The sequence below is a fragment of the Bombina bombina genome, chromosome 6 (genome assembly GCF_027579735.1).
Source record: "Bombina bombina isolate aBomBom1 chromosome 6, aBomBom1.pri, whole genome shotgun sequence".
NCBI lineage: Eukaryota > Metazoa > Chordata > Amphibia > Anura > Bombinatoridae > Bombina > Bombina bombina.
This window is the reverse complement of record NC_069504.1, coordinates 702,122,267-702,143,405: the sequence shown is the minus strand read 5'-3', so window position 1 is coordinate 702,143,405 and position 21,139 is coordinate 702,122,267. Positions and strand designations below refer to the sequence as shown.

The 21,139-nt window shown below is 37.9% G+C and overlaps 1 protein-coding gene across 1 annotated transcript in view; it reads left to right on the top strand.

Moving 5' to 3' along the window:
• FBXW9 (F-box and WD repeat domain containing 9) overlaps nucleotides 1-17,161 on the top strand; it is a 109,036-nt gene extending 91,875 nt beyond the window's left edge. Inside the window, exons 9-11 of the mRNA XM_053717837.1 lie at nucleotides 13,332-13,421; nucleotides 15,537-15,602; nucleotides 16,810-17,161. Of these exons, the coding sequence (XP_053573812.1) occupies nucleotides 13,332-13,421; nucleotides 15,537-15,602; nucleotides 16,810-16,884 (231 nt within the window). The 3' untranslated portion in view covers nucleotides 16,885-17,161. The remainder of the gene's footprint in view (nucleotides 1-13,331; nucleotides 13,422-15,536; nucleotides 15,603-16,809) is intronic.
• The last annotated feature ends 3,978 nt before the right edge of the window (nucleotides 17,162-21,139 follow it).

The following is a 21,139-nucleotide window of genomic DNA, read 5'->3' as shown; positions in this document are numbered from 1 at the left end:
GTTTCTACTTCCTGGACTTTTAAGAATGAAGCTTCTGTTGATCAGATTTGCAAAGCAATAACTTGGTCTTCTTTGCATACTTTTACTAAATTCTACCATTTTGATGTTTTCTCTTCTTCAGAAGCAGTTTTTGGTAGAATAGTACTTCAGGCAGCTGTTTCAGTTTGATTCTTCTGCTTATAATTTCAGTTTTTTTCATTATAAAAATTGAAACTTTTGATTTGGGTAGTGGATTAATTTTTCAGCGGAATTGGCTGTCTTTATTTTATCCCTCCCTCTCTAGTGACTCTTGCGTGGAAGTTTAACATCTTGGGTATCTGCTATCCCATACCTCACTAGCTCATGGACTCTTGCTAATTACATGAAAGAAAACATAATTTATGTAAGAACTTACCTGATAAATTAATTTCTTTCATATTAGCAAGAGTCCATGAGGCCCACCCTTTTTGTGGTGGTTATGATTTTTTTGTATAAAGCACAATTATTCCAATTCCTTATTTCTTTCATGTAATTAGCAAGAGTCCATGAGCTAGTGACGTATGGGATATACATTCCTACCAGGAGGGGCAAAGTTTCCCAAACCTTAAAATGCCTATAAATACACCCCTCACCACACCCACAATTCAGTTTTACAAACTTTGCCTCCTATGGAGGTGGTGAAGTAAGTTTGTGCTAGATTCTACGTTGATATGCGCTCCGCAGCAGGTTGGAGCCCGGTTTTCCTCTCAGCGTGCAGTGAATGTCAGAGGGATGTGAGGAGAGTATTGCCTATTTGAATGCAATGATCTCCTTCTACGGGGTCTATTTCATAGGTTCTCTGTTATCGGTCGTAGAGATTCATCTCTTACCTCCCTTTTCAGATCGACGATATACTCTTTTATATATATATATATATATATATATATATATATATATATATATATATATATATACCATTACCTCTGCTGATTTTCGTTTCAGTACTGGTTTGGCTTTCTACAACATGTAGATGAGTGTCCTGGGGTAAGTAAGTAAGCTTATTTTCTGTGACACTCTAAGCTATGGTTAGGCACTTTTTTATAAAGTTCTAAATATATGTATTCAAACATTTATTTGCCTTGACTCAGGATGTTCAACATTCCTTATTTTCAGACAGTCAGTTTCATACTTGGGATAATGCATTTGTTTCAATCATTTTTTCTTACCTTAAAAAATTTTGACTTTTTCCCTGTGGGCTGTTAGGCTCGCGGGGGCTGAAAATGCTTCATTTTATTGCGTCATTCTTGGCGCGGACTTTTTTGGCGCAAAATTTTTTTTCTGTTTCCGGCGTCATACGTGTCGCCGGAAGTTGCGTCATTTTTTGACGTTTTTTTTGCGTCAAAAGTGTCGGCGTTCCGGATGTGGCGTCATTTTTGGCGCCAAAAGCATTTAGGCACCAAATAATGTGGGCGTCTTTTTTGGCGCTAAAAAATATGGGCGTCATTTTTGTCTCCACATTATTTAAGTCTCATTATTTATTGCTTCTGATTGCTAGAAGCTTGTTCACTGGCATTTTTTTCCCATTCCTGAAACTGTAATTTAAGGAATTTGATCAATTTTGCTTTATATGTTGTTTTTTCTTTTACATATTGCAAGATGTTCCACGTTGCAACTGAGTCAGAAGATACTTCAGGAAAATCGCTGCCCAGTGCTGGAGCTACCAAGCTAAGTGTATCTGCTATAAACTTTTGGTATCTGTTTCTCCAGCTGTTGTTTGTATTGCATGTCATGACAAACTTATTAATGCAGATAAAATTTCCTTTAGTACTGTTACATTACCTGTTGCTGTTCCGTCAACATCTAATTTTCAGAGTGTTCCTGATAACATAAGAGATTTTATTTTTTTTAAATCCATTAAGAAGGCTATGTCTGTTATTTCTCCTTCTAGTATACATAAAAGTCTTTTAAAACTTCTCTTTTTTCAGATGAATTTTTAAATGAACATCATCATTCTGATACTGATAATGGTTCTTCTGGTTCAGAGGTTTCTGTCTCAGAGGTTGATGCTGATAAATCTTTGTATTTGTTCAAGATGGAATTTATTCGTTCTTTACTTAAAGAAGTATTAATTGCATTAGAAATAGAGGATTCTGGTCCTCTTGATACTAAATCTAAACGTTTAAATAAGGTTTTTAAATCTCCTGTAGTTATTCCAGAAGTGTTTTCTCTCCCTGATGCTATTTCTGAAGTAATTTCCAGGGAATGGAATAATTTGGGTAATTCATTTACTCCTTCTAAACGTTTAAGCAATTATATCCTGTGCCATCTGACAGATTAGAGTTTTGGGACAAAATCTCTAAGGTTAATGGGGCTGTCTCTACTCCTGCTAAACGTACTACTATTCCTACGGCAGATAGTACTTCATTTAAGGATCCTTTAGATAGGAAAATTGAATCCTTTCTAAGAAAAGCTTACTTATGTTCAGGTAATCTTCTTAGACCTGCTATATTTTTAGCGGATGTTGCTGCAGCTTCAACTTTTTGGTTAGAAGCTTTAGCGCAACAAGTAACAGATCATAATTTCTTTCATGTAATTAACAAGAGTCCATGAGCTAGTGACGTATGGGATATACATTCCTACCAGGAGGGGCAAAGTTTCCCAAACCTTAAAATGCCTATAAATACACCCCTCACCACACCCTCAAATCAGTTTTTACAAACTTTGCCTCCAAGGGAGGTGGTGAAGTAAGTTTGTGCTAGATTCTACGTTGATATGCGCTCCGCAGCAAGTTGGAGCCCGGTTTTCCTCTCAGCGTGCAGTGAATGTCAGAGGGATGTGAAGAGAGTATTGCCTATTGAATGCAGTGATCTCCTTCTACGGGGTCTATTTCATAAGGTTCTCTGTTATCGGTCGTAGAGATTCATCTCTTACCTCCCTTTTCAGATCGACGATATACTCTTATATTTACCATTACCTCTACTGATTCTCGTTTCAGTACTGGTTTGGCTTTCTACAAACATGTAGATGAGTGTCCTGGGGTAAGTAAGTCTTATTTTCTGTGACACTCTAAGCTATGGTTGGGCACTTTATTTATAAAGTTCTAAATATATGTATTCAAACATTTATTTGCCTTGACTCAGAATGTTCAACTTTCCTTATTTTCAGACAGTCAGTTTCATATTTGGGATTATGCATTGAATTATCATATTTTTCTTACCTCAAAAATTTGACTTTTTTCCCTGTGGGCTGTTAGGCTCGCGGGGGCTGAAAATGCTTCATTTTATTGCGTCATTCTTGGCGCGGACTTTTTTGGCGCAAAAATTCTTTTCCGTTTCCGGCGTCATACGTGTCGCCGGAAGTTGCGTCATTTTTTGACGTTATTTTGCGCCAAAAATGTCGGCGTTCCGGATGTGGCGTCATTTTTGGCGCCAAAAGCATTTAGGCGCCAAATAATGTGGGCGTCTTATTTGGCGCTAAAAAATATGGGCGTCGCTTTTGTCTCCACATTATTTCAGTCTCATTTTTCATTTGCTTCTGGTTGCTAGAAGCTTGATATTTGGCATTCTTTCCCATTCCTGAAACTGTCTTATAAGGAATTTGATCTATTTTGCTTTATATGTTGTTTTTTATCTTACATATTGCAAGATGTCTCACGTTGCATCTGGGCCAGAAGATACTACAGGAAAATCACTGCCTGCTGGATCTACCAAAGCTAAGTGTATCTGCTGTAAACTTTTGGTAGCTATTCCTCCAGCTGTTGTTTGTAATAATTGTCATGACAAACTTGTTAAAGCAGATAATATTTCCTTTAGTAATGTACCATTGCCTGTTGCAGTTCCCTCAACATCTAAGGTGCAGAATGTTCCTGATAACATAAGAGATTTTGTTTCTGAATCCATAAAGAAGGCTTTGTCTGTTATTTCTCCTTCTAGTAAACGTAAAAAGTCTTTTAAATCTTCTCTCTCTACAGATGAATTTTTAAATGAACACCATCATTCTGATTCTTTGGACTCTTCTGGTTCAGAGGATTCTATCTCAGAGATTGATGCTGATAAATCTTCATATTTATTTAAGATGGAATTTATTCGCTCTTTACTTAAAAAAGTACTAATTGCTTTAGAAATAGAGGATTCTAGTCCTCTTGATACTAATTCTATACGTTTGGATAAGGTTTTTAAAGCTCCTGCGGTTATTCCAGAAGTTTTTCCTGTTCCTAATGCTATTTCTGCAGTAATTTCCAAAGAATGGGATAAATTGGGTAATTCATTTACTCCTTCTAAACGTTTTAAGCAATTATATCCTGTTCCGCCTGACAGGTTAGAATTTTGGGACAAAATCCCTAAAGTTGATGGGGCTATTTCTACCCTTGCTAAACGTACTACCATTCCTACGTCAGATGGTACCTCGTTTAAGGATCCTTTAGATAGAAAAATTGAATCTTTTCTAAGAAAAGCTTATCTGTGTTCAGGTAATCTTCTTAGACCTGCTATATCATTGGCTGATGTTGCTGCAGCTTCAACTTTTTGGTTGGAAACTCTAGCGCAACAAGTAACAAATCGTGATTCTCATGATATTATTATTCTTCTCCAGCATGCTAATAATTTTATCTGTGATGCCATTTTTGATATTATTAGAGTTGATGTTAGGTTTATGTCTCTGGCTATCTTAGCCAGAAGAGCTTTATGGCTTAAGACTTGGAATGCTGATATGGCTTCTAAATCAACTCTACTTTCCATTTCTTTCCAGGGAAACAAATTATTTGGTTCTCAGTTGGATTCTATTATTTCAACTGTTACTGGTGGGAAAGGAACTTTTTTACCACAGGATAAAAAATCTAAAGGTAAAAATAGGGCTAACAATCGTTTTCGTTCCTTTCGTTTCAACAAAGAACAAAAGCCTGATCCTTCGTCCTCAGGAGCAGTTTCAGTTTGGAAACCATCTCCAGTCTGGAATAAATCCAAGCCTGCTAGAAAGGCAAAGCCTGCTTCTAAGTTCACATGAAGGTACGGCCCTCATTCCAGTTCAGCTGGTAGGGGGCAGGTTACGTTTTTTCAAAGAAATTTGGATCAATTCTGTTCACAATCTTTGGATTCAGAACATTGTTTCAGAAGGGTACAGAATTGGTTTCAAGATGAGACCTCCTGCAAAGAGATTTTTTCTTTCCCGTGTCCCAGTAAATCCAGTGAAAGCTCAAGCATTTCTGAATTGTGTTTCAGATCTAGAGTTGGCTGGAGTAATTATGCCAGTTCCAGTTCCGGAACAGGGGATGGGGTTTTATTCAAATCTCTTCATTGTACCAAAGAAGGAGAATTCCTTCAGACCAGTTCTGGATCTAAAATTATTGAATCGTTATGTAAGGATACCAACGTTCAAGATGGTAACTGTAAGGACTATATTGCCTTTTGTTCAGCAAGGGAATTATATGTCCACAATAGATTTACAGGATGCATATCTGCATATTCCGATTCATCCAGATCATTATCAGTTCCTGAGATTCTCTTTTCTAGACAAGCATTACCAATTTGTGGCTCTACCGTTTGGCCTTGCTACAGCTCCAAGAATTTTCACAAAGATTCTCGGTGCCCTTCTGTCTGTAATCAGAGAACAGGGTATTGTGGTATTTCCTTATTTGGACGATATCTTGGTACTTGCTCAGTCTTTACATTTAGCAGAGTCTCATACGAATCGACTTGTGTTGTTTCTTCAAGATCATGGTTGGAGGATCAATTTACCAAAAAGTTCTTTGATTCCTCAAACAAGGGTAACCTTTCTGGGTTTCCAGATAGATTCAGTGTCCATGACTCTGTCTTTAACAGACAAGAGACGTCTAAAATTGATTACAGCTTGTCGAAACCTTCAGTCTCAATCATTCCCTTCGGTAGCCTTATGCATGGAAATTCTAGGTCTTATGACTGCTGCATCGGACGCGATCCCCTTTGCTCGTTTTCACATGCGACCTCTTCAGCTCTGTATGCTGAACCAATGGTGCAGGGATTACACGAAGATATATCAATTAATATCTTTAAAACCGATTGTTCGACACTCTCTAACGTGGTGGACAGATCACCATCGTTTAATTCAGGGGGCTTCTTTTGTTCTTCCGACCTGGACTGTAATTTCAACAGATGCAAGTCTCACAGGTTGGGGAGCTGTGTGGGGATCTCTGACGGCACAAGGAGTTTGGGAATCTCAGGAGGTGAGATTACCGATCAATATTTTGGAACTCCGTGCAATTTTCAGAGCTCTTCAGTTTTGGCCTCTTCTGAAGAGAGAATCGTTCATTTGTTTTCAGACAGACAATGTCACAACTGTGGCATACATCAATCATCAAGGAGGGACTCACAGTCCTCTGGCTATGAAAGAAGTATCTCGAATTTTGGTTTGGGCGGAATCCAGCTCCTGTCTAATCTCTGCGGTTCATATCCCAGGTGTAGACAATTGGGAAGCGGATTATCTCAGTCGCCAAACGTTGCATCCGGGCGAATGGTCTCTTCACCCAGAGGTATTTCTTCAGATTGTTCAAATGTGGGGGCTCCCAGAGATAGATCTGATGGCCTCTCATCTAAACAAGAAACTTCCCAGGTATCTGTCCAGATCCCGGGATCCTCAGGCGGAGGCAGTGGATGCATTATCACTTCCTTGGAAGTATCATCCTGCCTATATCTTTCCGCCTCTAGTTCTTCTTCCAAGAGTAATCTCCAAGATTCTGAGGGAATGCTCGTTTGTTCTGCTAATAGCTCCGGCATGGCCTCACAGGTTTTGGTATGCGGATCTTGTCCGGATGGCATCTTGCCAACCATGGACTCTTCCGTTAAGACCAGACCTTCTGTCGCAAGGTCCTTTTTTCCATCCGGATCTGAAATCCTTAAATTTAAAGGTATGGAGATTGAACGCTTGATTCTTGGTCAAAGAGGTTTCTCTGACTCCGTGATTAATACTATGTTACAGGCTCGTAAATCTGTATCTCGAGAGATATATTATAGAGTCTGGAAGACTTATATTTCTTGGTGTCTTTCTCATCATTTTTCTTGGCATTCTTTTAGAATACCGAGAATTTTACAGTTTCTTCAGGATGGTTTAGATAAGGGTTTGTCCGCAAGTTCTTTGAAAGGACAAATCTCCGCTCTTTCTGTTCTTTTTTACAGAAAGATTGCTATTCTTCCTGATATTCATTGTTTTGTACAAGCTTTGGTTCGTATAAAACCTGTCATTAAGTCAATTTCTCCTCCTTGGAGTTTGAATTTGGTTCTGGGAGCTCTTCAAGCTCCTCCGTTTGAACCTATGCATTCATTGGACATTAAATTACTTTCTTGGAAAGTTTTGTTCCTTTTGGCCATCTCTTCTGCTAGAAGAGTTTCTGAATTATCTGCTCTTTCTTGTGAGTCTCCTTTTCTGATTTTTCATCAGGATAAGGCGGTGTTGCGAACTTCTTTTGAATTTTTACCTAAAGTTGTGAATTCCAACAACATTAGTAGAGAAATTGTGGTTCCTTCATTATGTCCTAATCCTAAGAATTCTAAGGAGAAATCGTTGCATTCTTTGGATGTTGTTAGAGCTTTGAAATATTATGTTGAAGCTACGAAATCTTTCCGTAAGACTTCTAGTCTATTTGTTATCTTTTCCGGTTCTAGGAAAGGCCAGAAAGCTTCTGCCATTTCTTTGGCATCTTGGTTGAAATCTTTAATTCATCTTGCCTATGTTGAGTCAGGTAAAATTCCGCCTCAGAGAATTACAGCTCATTCTACTAGGTCAGTATCTACTTCCTGGGCGTTTAGGAATGAAGCTTCGGTTGACCAGATCTGCAAAGCAGCAACTTGGTCCTCTTTGCATACTTTTACTAAATTCTACCATTTTGATGTATTTTCTTCTTCTGAAGCAGTTTTTGGTAGAAATGTTCTTCAGGCAGTGGTTTCAGTTTGAATCTTCTGCTTATGTTTTTCGTTAAACTTTATTTTGGGTGTGGATTATTTTCAGCAGGAATTGGCTGTCTTTATTTTATCCCTCCCTCTCTAGTGACTCTTGTGTGGAAAGATCCACATCTTGGGTAGTCATTATCCCATACGTCACTAGCTCATGGACTCTTGTTAATTACATGAAAGAAAACATAATTTATGTAAGAACTTACCTGATAAATTCATTTCTTTCATATTAACAAGAGTCCATGAGGCCCGCCCTTTTTTGTGGTGGTTATGATTTTTTTGTATAAAGCACAATTATTCCAATTCCTTATTTTATATGCTTCGCACTTTTTTTCTTATCACCCCACTTCTTGGCTATTCGTTAAACTGATTTGTGGGTGTGGTGAGGGGTGTATTTATAGGCATTTTAAGGTTTGGGAAACTTTGCCCCTCCTGGTAGGAATGTATATCCCATACGTCACTAGCTCATGGACTCTTGTTAATATGAAAGAAATGAATTTATCAGGTAAGTTCTTACATAAATTATGTTTTTATAGCATTATTATTATTCTATAACATGCTAATAATTTTATTTGTGATACCATCTTTTGATATCATTAGAGTTGATGTCAGGTATATGTCTCTAGCTATTTTTAGCTAGAAAAGCTTTATGGCTTAAAACTTGGAATGCTGATATGTCTTCTAAGTCAACTTTGCTTTCCCTTTCTTTCCAGGGTAATAAATTATTCGATTCTCAGTTGGATTCTATTATCTCAACTGTTACTGGAGGGAAGGGAACTTTTTTACCAAAGGATAAAAAATCTAAGGTAAATTTAGGTCTAATAATCATTTTCGTTCCTTTCCTCACAACAAGGAACAAAAGCCTGATCCTTCATCCTCAGGAGCGGTATCAGTTTGGAAACCATTTCCAGTTTGGAATATATCCAAGCCTTATAGAAACCTATAGCCAGCTCCTAAATACCCATGAAGGTGCGGCCCTCATTCCAGCTCAGCTGGTATGGGGCAGTTTACGTTTTCTTCAAGGAAATTTAAATCAATTCCGTTCACAATCTCTGGTTTCAGAACATTGTTTCAGAAAGGTACAGAATTGGCTTCAAGTTAAGGCCTCCTGCAAAGAGATTTTTTTCTTTCCCGTGTCCCAGTAAACACAGCAAAGGCTCAGCATTTCTGAAATGTGTTTCAGATCTAGAGTTGGCTGGAGTAATTATGCCAGTTCCAGTTCTGGAACAGGGGCTGGGGTTTTATTCTATCTCTTCATTGTACCAAAGAAGGTCAATTCCTTCAGACCAGTTCCGGATCTATCAATATTGAATCGTTATGTAAGGATACCAACATTCAAGATGGTAACTGTAGGACTATCCTGCCTTTTGTTTAGCAAGGGCATTATATGTCTACAATAGATTTACAGGATGCATATCTGCATATTCCGATTCATCCAGATCACTTTTAGTTTCTGAGATTCTCTTTTTAGACAAGCATTACCAGTTTTGTGGCTCTACTGTTTGGCCTAGCGTCAGCTCCAAGAATTTTTTTCAAAGGTTCTCGGTGCCCTTCTGTCTGTAATCAGAGAACAGGGTTTTGGTATTTCCTTATTTGGACGATATCTTGGTACTTGCTCAGTCTTCACATTTTCGCAGAATCTCATACGAATCGACTTGTGTTGTTTCTTCAAGATCATGGTTGGAGGATCAATTTACCAATCAGTTCATTGTTTCCTCAGACAAGGGTAACCTTTTTAGGTTTCCAGATAGATTCAGTGTCTATGACTCTGTCCTTGTCAGATAAGAGAAGTTTAACATTGATATCAGCTTGTCAAAACCTTCAGTCACAATCATTCCCTTTGGTAGCCTTATGCATGGAAATTTTAGGTCTTAGGACTGCCGCATCGGATGCGATTTCCTTTGCTCGTTTTCACATGGGACCTCTTCAGCTCTGTATGCTGAACCAGTGGTGCAGGGATTACACAAAGATATCTCAATTAATATCTTTAAACCGATTATACGACACTCTCTGACATGGTGGACAGTTCACCATCGTTTAGTTCAGGGGGCTTCTTTGTTCTTCCGACCTGGACTATAATCTCAACAGATGCAAGTCTTACAGGTTGGGGAGCTGTGTGGGGGTCTCTGACGGCACAAGGGGTTTGGGAATCTCAGGAGGTGAGATTACCGATCAATATTTTTGAACTCCGTGCAATTTTCAGAGCTCTTCAGTCTTGGCCTCTTCTGAAGAGAGAGTTGTTCATTTGTTTTCAGATAGACAATGTCACAGCTGTGGCATACATCAATCATCAAGGAGGGACTCACAGTCCTCTGGCTATGAAAGAAGTATCTCGAATTTTGGTTTGGGCGGAATCCAGCTCCTGTCTAATCTCTGCGGTTCATATCCCAGGTATAGACAATTGGGAAGCGGATTATCTCAGTCGCCAAACGTTGCATCCGGGCGAATGGTCTCTTCACCCAGAGGTATTTCTTCAGATTGTTCAAATGTGGGAACTCCCAGAAATAGATCTGATGGCTTCTCATCTAAACAAGAAACTTCCCTGGTATCTGTCCAGATCCCGGGATCCTCGGGCGGAAGCAGTGGATACATTATCACTTCCTTGGAAGTATCATCCTGCCTATATCTTTCCGCCTCTAGTTCTTCTTCCAAGAGTATTCTCCAAGATTCTAAGGAATGCTCGTTTGTCCTGCTGGTAGCTCCAGCATGGCCTCACAGGTTTTGGTATGCGGATCTTGTCCGGATGGCCTCTTGCCAGCTGTGGACTCTTCCGTTAAGACCAGACTTTCTGTCGCAAGGTCCTTTTTTTCCATCAGGATCTCAAATCCTTAAATTTTAAGGTATGGAGTTTGAACGCTTGATTCTTGGTCAAAGAAGGTTTCTCTGACTCTGTGATTAATACTATGTGACAGGCTCGTAAATCTGTATCTAGAGAGATATATTATAGAGTCTGGAAGACTTATATTTCTTAGTGTCTTTCTCATCATTTTTTCTTGGCATTCTTTTTGAATACCGAGAATTTTACAGTTTCTTCAGGATGGTTTAGATAAAGGTTTGTCCGCAAGTTCCTTGAAAGGACAAATCTCTGCTCTTTCTGTTCTTTCTTCACAGAAGGATTGCTAATCTTCCTGATATTATTGGTTCGTATAAAACCTGTCATTAAGTCAATTTCTCCTCCTTGGAGTTTGAATTTGGTTCTGGGGGCTTTTCAAGCTCCTCCTTTTGAACCCATGCATTCTTTGGTCGTTATATTACTTTCTTGGAAAGTTTTGTTTCTTTTGGCCATCTCTTCTGCCAGAAGAGTCTCTGAATTATCTGCTCTTTCTTGTGAGTCTCCTTTTCTGATTTTTCATCAGGATAAGGCGGTGCTGCGAACTTTTTTTGAATTTTTTACCTAAGGTTGTGAATTCTAACAACATTAGTAGAGAAATTGTGGTTCCTTCATTATGTCCTAATCCTATGAATTCTAAGGAGAAATCATTGCATTCTTTGGATGCTGTTAGAGTTTTGTATTATTATGTTTAAGCTACTAAGTCTTTCCGAAAGACTTCTAGTCTATTTGTCATCTTTTCCGGTTCTAGAAAAGGCCAGAAAGCTTCTGCCATTTCTTTGGCATCTTGGTTGAAATCTTTATTTCATCATGCCTATGTCGAGTCGGGTAAAATTCCGCCTCAAAGGATTACAGTTCATTCTACGTTTAGGAATGAAGCTTCGGTTGATCAGATTTGCAAAGCAGCAACTTGGTCCTCTTTGCATACATTTTCTAAATTCTACCATTTTGATGTGTTTTCTTCTTCTGAAGCAGTTTTTGGTAGAAAAGTACTTCAGGCAGTGGTTTCAGTTTGAATCTTCTGCTTATGTTTTTCATTAAACTTTATTTTGGGTGTGGATTATTTTCAGCAAGAATTGGCTGTCTTTATTTTATCCCTCCCTCTCTAGTGACTCTTGTGTGGAAAGATCCACATCTTGGGTAGTCATTATCCCATACGTCACTAGCTCATGGACTCTTGCTAATTACATGAAAGAAAACATAATTTATGTAAGAACTTACCTGATAAATTCATTTCTTTCATATTAGCAAGAGTCCATGAGGCCCGCCCTTTTTTGTGGTGGTTATGATTTTTTTGTATAAAGCACAATTATTCCAATTCCTTATTTTATATGCTTTCGCACTTTTTTCTTATCACCCCACTTCTTGGCTATTCGTTAAACTGATTTGTGGGTGTGGTGAGGGGTGTATTTATAGGCATTTTAAGGTTTGGGAAACTTTGCCCCTCCTGGTAGGATTGTATATCCCATACGTCACTAGCTCATGGACTCTTGCTAATATGAAAGAAATGAATTTATCAGGTAAGTTCTTACATAAATTAAGTTTTTTTTTCTTTAGCACAAAATGTTATCTGTTAAACTGGAACAAAGAAAAAATTAAGTACAACAACAATAAAATAAATAATAGGGATCAAATGACATAATAAACAACATTTAGATAGATTTCTTTTTAATTTATTTAAAATAACATTGTTTTTATCTATGAATTATCCCTTGGGCCAAAAAGCAAATTCTGTACCCTGCAAATTGAACAAAAGCATGAGGTGTTTTAGTATTCGGTTAATAAGAAAAACCAAGCAGATGCAAGAGACCAATGAGTTAGAAAGAAAGAGGAATGAGAATTAGAAAACTTTCAAATGTAGAAAGGAAAAATGGTGAAGAGAAAGTGTAATTAGACTGTCATAGAGATGAGGAGAAAGTGGCATCTAGGAAGGGAGCAGTGAGCAAGAGAGGACAAGAAAATAAACTAATAACGTTGAACTGCAAACTATATATAACAATGGAGTTTAGTTTCAGTCCTCAAAGTTTTGCAGCACATTAGGTTTTTAAATTTTCCCAATCAGGTTTAGTAATTAGATTGTTTCTATTCTCAAGATCCTGATCTTGTTGTGATCTTCAGAAGATGGAACTGTATACCTCTAGCTCATATCTCCCAACAGTTTAAATATGAAACCTTGACCTGTTCTGCATAGGTAAGATTTATGGAGCTTGGGGGTGGAGCCTGAGTTATTTGGTGATAAGATGGAACAGCGTTAGGGTGATCTGGGGTACAATTATGGAAATGCAGTAGGAAAACAAGGACACCAATGAAGAGAGAAGGACCAACAGGACTGTGAAGCAAATTTATAATTATCCTGTGTGAACAATAAGCAATCATAATAGTGAAACTGACGTTTAAAGTATCATTGTACAATATTTTTTCTTTCCTTTAAGAAAAATAAACCATTTTAACAGCTGTAGTGTCTTAAATGCCTAACCCATTTAGCTTTATTTTGGCATTTGAAATAGCAGAGGTTGCCTGCTGAAAAAGACACTTATACTGAAACTTTCAATACTGTGTGCCTGTGTGTCCCTTTAATGTGTATGTAATTTGCCTCCTTTTCACTTCTCTGTGTCTCCTTTCAGTGTTTTGATGTCGGCCATGCTTCCCAGGTCACTGGTATCTGGCATTCTGAGGGGGCTCTCTACACTACCTCAACTGACAAAACAATGAAGGTAGGAATATCAGTTTGGAACAAAAATAAACTATATGGATAACCACTGAAACACATATTTGGGTGTTTTAGAACAAAGATCATTTCTATTTTTCATTGAAAAAATAATAATGCTGTATTGTCAGAATCATAATATTATCTTTACATCTGAAAAACAGGAGTTTTAAGCTCTGATATCTTTATCTATGAGCTAAAAAAATCTGTGTTTTTAAAGACACACTAAAGTCAAAATTAAAATTCCAAGATTCAGATACAACATGCATTTAAAAAATGTAAACAAAAACTTTCCAATTTACTTCCATTATCAAAATGTGCACAATACTTTTATATGCACACTTATTGAGGCACCTGCTCCTACTGAACATGTGTAAGAGTTCATAATATATGCATTTTGGGATTGGCTGATAGCTGTCACATGATACAGGGAGGCAGGGAAATAAAAGTAACTTTGAAATATGTCAGGAAAAAAATATGCTGCTCATTTGAAATTCAAAAATGTTATTTCACATATTTTTACTGGAATACATTTAGATTTGATTATTAGTAACTAAACAAATTCTTGAAACTTTTCTTCTGCAAACCTCTTTCTGTTTCCCAGATAAGATACAGGAAAATGATTATAACTCATATTAAGGAAAATCATGTTATTGGTAATGTTTGGCAGGTCGTCCAAAATGATAAGACTAGATCACTCAAAGCATAACTACCTACAAAAATGTAACTAACCAAACAATCCTCATGAAACACTTTCATGAATGTAAGCAGCTTGATGCTCTGTTGAGGACCAGTACCAAAATTAGCTCTTCCATAAGGTCACCAGTATTTCTCAATTTCACTACTTGAGTAACTCTGAGATGCTATTTTAAAACAAATTCTTATAGGAGCACAGGTGAGCCAATCAAACTGACTAAGCCACTGATCAAAGTCAAAATGAAACTTTTATCATCAAATTTGCTTTGTTCTCTTGGTATTCTTTGTTGAAAACTAAACCTAGGTAGGCTCATATGCTAATTTCTAAGCCCTTAAAGGCTGCCTGCCTCTAATCTCAGTGCATTTTAGGGACATGAAACACACATTTTTTCTTTCATGATTTAGAAAGAGCATGTCATTTTAAAGTGAAGGTAAACTTTGATGAATGAAAGCCGTTTTTTAAAAATACTATTAAAAACAGGGGCACTTTCATTCATCAAAGTTTACAAAGCAGCCGTTTTGATTAAAAACTTACCTTATTTTCTTTTCACAGCCAGAGCAGCTTCCCCGTCCTGGAAATCCACGTCAGCAATGACTAATCCGGCTTCCTCCAATCACAGCATAGCCTCAGGCAATGACTACCCTGGGGGGAAAGCCTAGATTGGAGGAAGCCGGATTAGTCATTGCTGACGTGTGAAGAGAGGATTTCCAGGAGGGGGAAGCTGCTCTGGCTGTGAAAAGAAAAAAAGGTAAGTTTTTATTTAAAATGGCTGTTTTGTAAACGTTAATGAATGAAAGTTCCCCTGTTTTTAATAGTACCTTCATTTACCAAAGTATACCTTCACTTTAAACAACTTTCTAATTTACTTCTATTATCTAATTTGTTTCATTCTCTTGATATTCTTTGCTGAAAAGCATATCTAGATGCTGATTGGTGGCTTCACATAGATGCCTCGTGTGATTGGCTCACCCATGTGCATTTTTGTAAAAACTATTGATATAAGGGGGGCAGTCTGCAGAAGCTTAAATATAAGGTAATCACAGAGGTAAAAAGTATATTAATATAACATTGTTGGTTATGCGCAACTGGGTAATGAGGGGATTATAAACCTTTTCATGTAGACTATCCCTTTAAAAGCCTGGCCTGTTGTGGGAACATGAGAAACTGATAAGTAGTGAACTGGCAAGGCTTTACATATACAAGCCATGTAATATAATTGCACTAACTCAATAGCAACCTATACTGATTTTTAATATGTGATCTTATTAAAGGCACAAATTATTATCTATAGTTACCGCTTAAAATATTCTCTTTCTGTGTCTTGTATGCCAGTATTTTCTTTTTTATGATTCTAATATTCACATTGTTATAATAATGTAATTGATCATTAGCAAAAAGTGTTGTTTTTTTATTTTCTTATTTCAGGTTCACATTCCTACAGATCCCCCCAAGACTTTGTGTACACAGACACATTGCAATGTGGTGAATGGGGTAAGCTTCTTTAGAATATTTCTGTCAGTTTAAGATTGGTTATCACCATGCTGTTTGAGTGAAGGTAATTTAAAAAAAGTGTTATTGTGCCAGGGGGGAAGTTGCTATTGATACATATAGAAAAAGAAGTGTTCTACCAAGAACAAACAACAGCTCAGTAGCTTGTTCTATGGCGAGTTACCACCTAGGAGCAGCTTCTTTTAGCCCAAATGTGCTTTTCTCAGGGAAGAACTTTCCTGAAATATATCAGTCTGATCCCACCTTACAATGTCAGTCCAGCTCTGAAATACCAGGCAATCCTTTTCTGACCAAGGAACATGACAACCCCAGATGATTGTTTTGGCATTTTTGGGCTGCATCAGTGAAGTGCAGCCATATTCCACTAAGTACCTTGGGCACCTGGTTCCCCATCACCCTTAGGAAGACTTCCCCAGGGTCATATTACAAATTCATGCAGCTCAGTAGCTTGTTCTGTGCCGATTTACCACCTAGGAGCAGCCTCCTTTAGCCCAATTGTGCTTTTCACAGAGGATAACTCTTCTGAACAAGCAACATGGCAACCCCAGATGATTGTTTTAGCCTTCAGTGAATAGCAGCAATATTTCCCTCATCACCCATAGCGAGACTTCTATAGGGTCATATGACAAATACATACATAAAGAGAAGCGCTCTTCCAGGAACAAACAGCTCAGTGGCTTATTCTGTGGCAAATTACCACCTAGGAGCAGCCTCTTTTAGTCCAGTTGTGCTTTTAAAAAAGGAGAACTTTCCTTAAGTATATTATTCTGATCCTGACACCAAGGTCAGTCCAGCCCTGAAATACTAGACAATTCTCCTCTTAACAAGGAACATGGCAGACTTTTTAGTTTCGGCCTTCTTTGCCCCTCACCCCTTAGGGTCATATTTCAAAAACATACAGAAAGAGAAGCACTCTACCAGGAAACTCACCGACGAAACCCAAAGAAGGCAGAAACGATCGTCTGGTGTTGCCATGTTCCTTGTTCAGAGGAGGATTGGGTGGAAAGTTCTCCTCTGTAAACAAAAACAAAAACAAGAGGCTGCTCCTACGTGGTAAATCGTCGTACAGCAAGCTACTGAGCTGTTGTTCGTTCGTGGTAGATTTCTTCTCTTTCTGTATGTTTTTGAAAGTTGTTATTGAGTTGTCTATTATTAACTCCTGTATCCGTATTCTGTATTTCTCACCCAGGTCAGTGTGGCTGGACGCACAGTTGCTGCAGCCTCAGGGGGGCAAACAGTAGAAATCTGGAAATTCAGTGAATAAAATTATTAAATCGCCAATCAGATTGTTCTGACTGAAATTATGAAGAGTAAAATGAAATCGAGCAGAAGAAAACTGTTGTATAAAGGATGACAAACAGAAGATGGCAATAAAATAGCAAGCAACCTGCCTTCTATGGGTTTTTGATGGATCTTCTAGACCAAAGTCAACATGGATGTAATCTGCTATGGAATCTAGAACCTATTTGGCTATTATTTTGTTCAAAATGGATTATTAATTGCTATTATTCTATGATAGCACCATAAATATATATAATGTATATTTGTATTCTGATTTTTACCTCTGTAAGGACACTGTTCCTTTGAGCCACTACATGTAATGTAAAGTAGTATTTACACACACTTATTCATACGCTCTTATTCTTGCAATTCCGTTCACTGCCAGTCCTGCTTTCCTTCTGTATCTCAGTAAATTATTCAAAGTGGAAGCGCTTCTTTCACAGCCCCCCTCTTTAAAACTTTACATAAAAATATTTACTGCAGGGCTTGATAAGTGCCAGGAGCCACGGGACCTAGAATTTTACTTATTGTTCCTAACTTATTAAATTATTTTACATATATCTATATTTAAAAAAAGAGAGAAGAAAAAAAGCTTTCCTAGCTCTTAAGTGTATATTTGACTCCTCCTTTGAACATTTTGCTGACACCAACGGTTGTAATGAATTTGTCAGCCCTTGATTTGGTGTTTTGGATATACACCAGAGATTCTCATACTAAGTGGGCGAGATACGTCCTGTTTTTGGGAAACCAAGCCTATGTCTCTTTAGCTGTAGTGCAACAAATAGTAGAATGTAAATCTGCAGTCTTGGCTCACTTACTAAATTGTCCATCTGCCTCTGTCCAGCAACAGATTCTTATTGTGGAATGCCCAGCTAATATTGGCACTCTTACTTATTGAAAGCTGCTACAAAGTTCTCTTTTGTAAAGCAACCTACCAACGTTATTAAAATCAGTTTTTACTTCTTGGCAAAACTAGGTTGAACTTTGGTAGGAGGTGCACCTAGGGGGCTCTAATGATATTTCCCCTACCCTGATGTAGGAATATTTTTAACATTTATTTATTTGTATTTTATGGGAGATCTCATTCATACATCTGTACAAAAAATTCAAGGGAAATCAAGGGAAAAGAGACACTACTGCAAACTCTTCATATTCAAACATTCTCATCTTTTTGGGGTTGTTTTGCTGGATTTTCTCAGTTATTCTAATCTTGTTAAATAACATGCAATTTTTATTTGCGAGGGTTTCAAAGTTAGTGTCTCAGATCAATGTAATGTTTTAAATTGAAGTGTCTCTGGGAGTATCTTCTGGTTATGATGATGCAGAGACTTTGTAATAGAAAGGCAGGTGACTATTAGCATGATTATCAGTGAGGGGTGGTTATAAATAGAAATAATACTTAAAGGGACATTAAACACTTTGAGATGTTAATATAAAATGGTAAATCGTGTGTATATATATATATATATATATATATATATATATATATATATATATATATATATATATATATATATATATATATATATGTCTGCACTATACTTTCATTATTTATTTTGTCCCCTATTCCTGTAATTCCATTCTGAACTTGTGAACTTTTAAGCTCCTGTTAGAAATGGAAGTGCAGAACACTGTTATATTCCACACAGCCATTGGCTGGACTCTAGTGACCTATTTATAACTGTCCCTAATTGGCCAAGTTACAACATGGCAGCTCCCATTGTTTTATAGACACTAAAACTTTACACTTATTTTGTCAATATTTAAACAACTAATGAAACTTTAAAAAATACATCTACGTGTTATTCTCAGACTAATCTTTTCTTTGACTGCATCATTCTATCTATCATTTATTTAGTGTTTAATGTCCCTTTAAATAACTGTTAATAGATTGTTATGAGCTACAGAGATCAACATCAGATGAACATACTCAACAGGATACAGATTCCAGTCATGGAACTCATCGAATGAGCTATTCAAGCAGTGCCGATTTTCAACTTTTTTTTTTTTGTGCATTGACGCCTTTTTTGTAATCATACGAACAAAGTACAGAACCTTAGCTTACTATATCAAAATTCTGCATCTAAGATTGTCTTTATCACCTCTTGTGGATGATTACTAAATTCAATGTATTTAATAAAATGAAAAGTTAATTGATTTCATAACTTGCTATCTCATAATTACCATAACCAATAGTTACTTGTCTATGCCTTTGTAAGGTAGATTCATGTTATATTTTGATGTTAACTCACAGCTATCTGTATTATACACTTGACAAACTTGTGTGCTATATTTGAAAATCAGCTTATTTGTGTGTTATAATGATGAAAATAAACTTGGCATCTGAAATAAAGGGCAGGATTATTTAACAGTTGATGTCCCCTGACAAATCTCCACCTAGCAAATCCCATTTTAAATCTAGTTGGTAAGCCTGCCCAGAGGGCAGTCTATGTGTTGTTAATAAAAAATAGAACTGCAGAAAAAAATAAACAAATTATCAAAAATTAAAACATTAAACCTAAAACCTATGAAAATAAAAAAGCCCCAATAAAAATACCCTCTAATCTAATGCTAAACTACCAATAGCCCTTAAAAGGGCATTTTGTAGGGCATTGCCCTAAGATAAACAGCTCTTTTGCAGTTACAAAAAATTCTAAGTCCCCCCTAACAGTAAAACCCACCACCCACCAAACCCCCCAAAATAAAAAAAAAACACTAAAAAACCTAAACTATCCATTGCCCTGAAAAGGGCATTTGTATGGGCAGTGCCATTAAAAGGGCATTCAGCTCTTTTGCTGCCCATCCCTAATCTAAAAAAAATCCTGGGGGATGCTTCCGGGCGGCGGCCATGATGGCTGCTTATTCCAGGGGCTGAAGAGCTAGACAGATAAATCCATTGCATATCATCTGACTACGGCACCATCCAGGGTCGAAAGTGTTATATTACCTAAACTATAGATCGTACTGAACAGTTTGACCTAAATAGTGGAGCCAACTTCTTCCTTGTTATACTGGAACGGTGAGGTACGCAGTGACGGCCTAGAATAAGGCCCGACCATCACCTAACCCCCCCGGTGATCTGGGTACAACAGCTTGCTAAGCTGTCCTTCTAACTAATTGGGAAGCAGTGAATATTAGCTTGACTGTGGACCGCCATGACGGCTATTATTGATGCATGGGGAATGGAGATGCAGTCTCTCATTCGGAGGCACTTTGAGGAATTGGAACAAGATCTCCAGAGGATCTTACAATTGCCGATCTCCCCCAGGGTCCCCGCAGGGAACTGAATTGTTAAACGTGCCTGACACGGATAATGGATCGCTGGCTGGCGCGGTCCCTGGGGCCTACTTAAAACAAAACATGACATTGAAAGCAACACAAGAGGACTGTTCCCTGACCTGTCTGAATACACTTGCGACTGCACCGCTCCTACCGGAGTCACTCACTGATCATCAGCTGGCTGTACACGAAAAGCGCAGCTTGCGCGCGGGTAGGCAATATTGGATAGCCGGGACTATTGAGGAAATACCGGTCTTGCCCCCCTCGTTGGAACTGAAGATGGAGAGCAACCTGTGCATTGGGGGTCTTCTGTCTCCCAGGACCGGTCTGAGGACACGGATTGTCAGCAATTATGAAAAAGCAAAGACTCTAGAGCGGACACTTGAGCAAATGGAGCCTATAGTCTTCAAATACTGTCAACTTAAAGCCTATCATGATGTGGTGAGACACGCTACAGCAGAGCTCAACATGTTGGGAGTAAGTGTGTGTGCCGATGGTCAGATCATCTTTGATACGGTGCTGGTTTGTGTGCTTTTAACAAAGGGTCACATCGTACCGTTTTTTCTATCTATACAGGACCCAGCAGGCATAGGTTAAGATGGAATCGGATAAATAGTTACGGCAGTACGCGGATGTCGGCAGAATAAACGGTACCGAAACATTCTGAAAACTGGCATGAATGGATATAAGACTCTACTACCCACTATACCTTTTACTGTCACGTTTATATCATGCTCTTTAAGGACAATCCAGTCACTCTTAATTGCTTCCAGGCTAGAATAATTTCTGCCCTAATGACGGTGACTGAGCCTGATATTTGGCAGCCTAGGATATTACCTGTTATGTGGGCTAGTTTTCTGCTTAGACATAATAGTGTATATGATATGTGCCTGTCTTTATACTGATTACATTTGTCCCCATTACCATGCCACCAGGTTATTATATCTCACACCTATTAC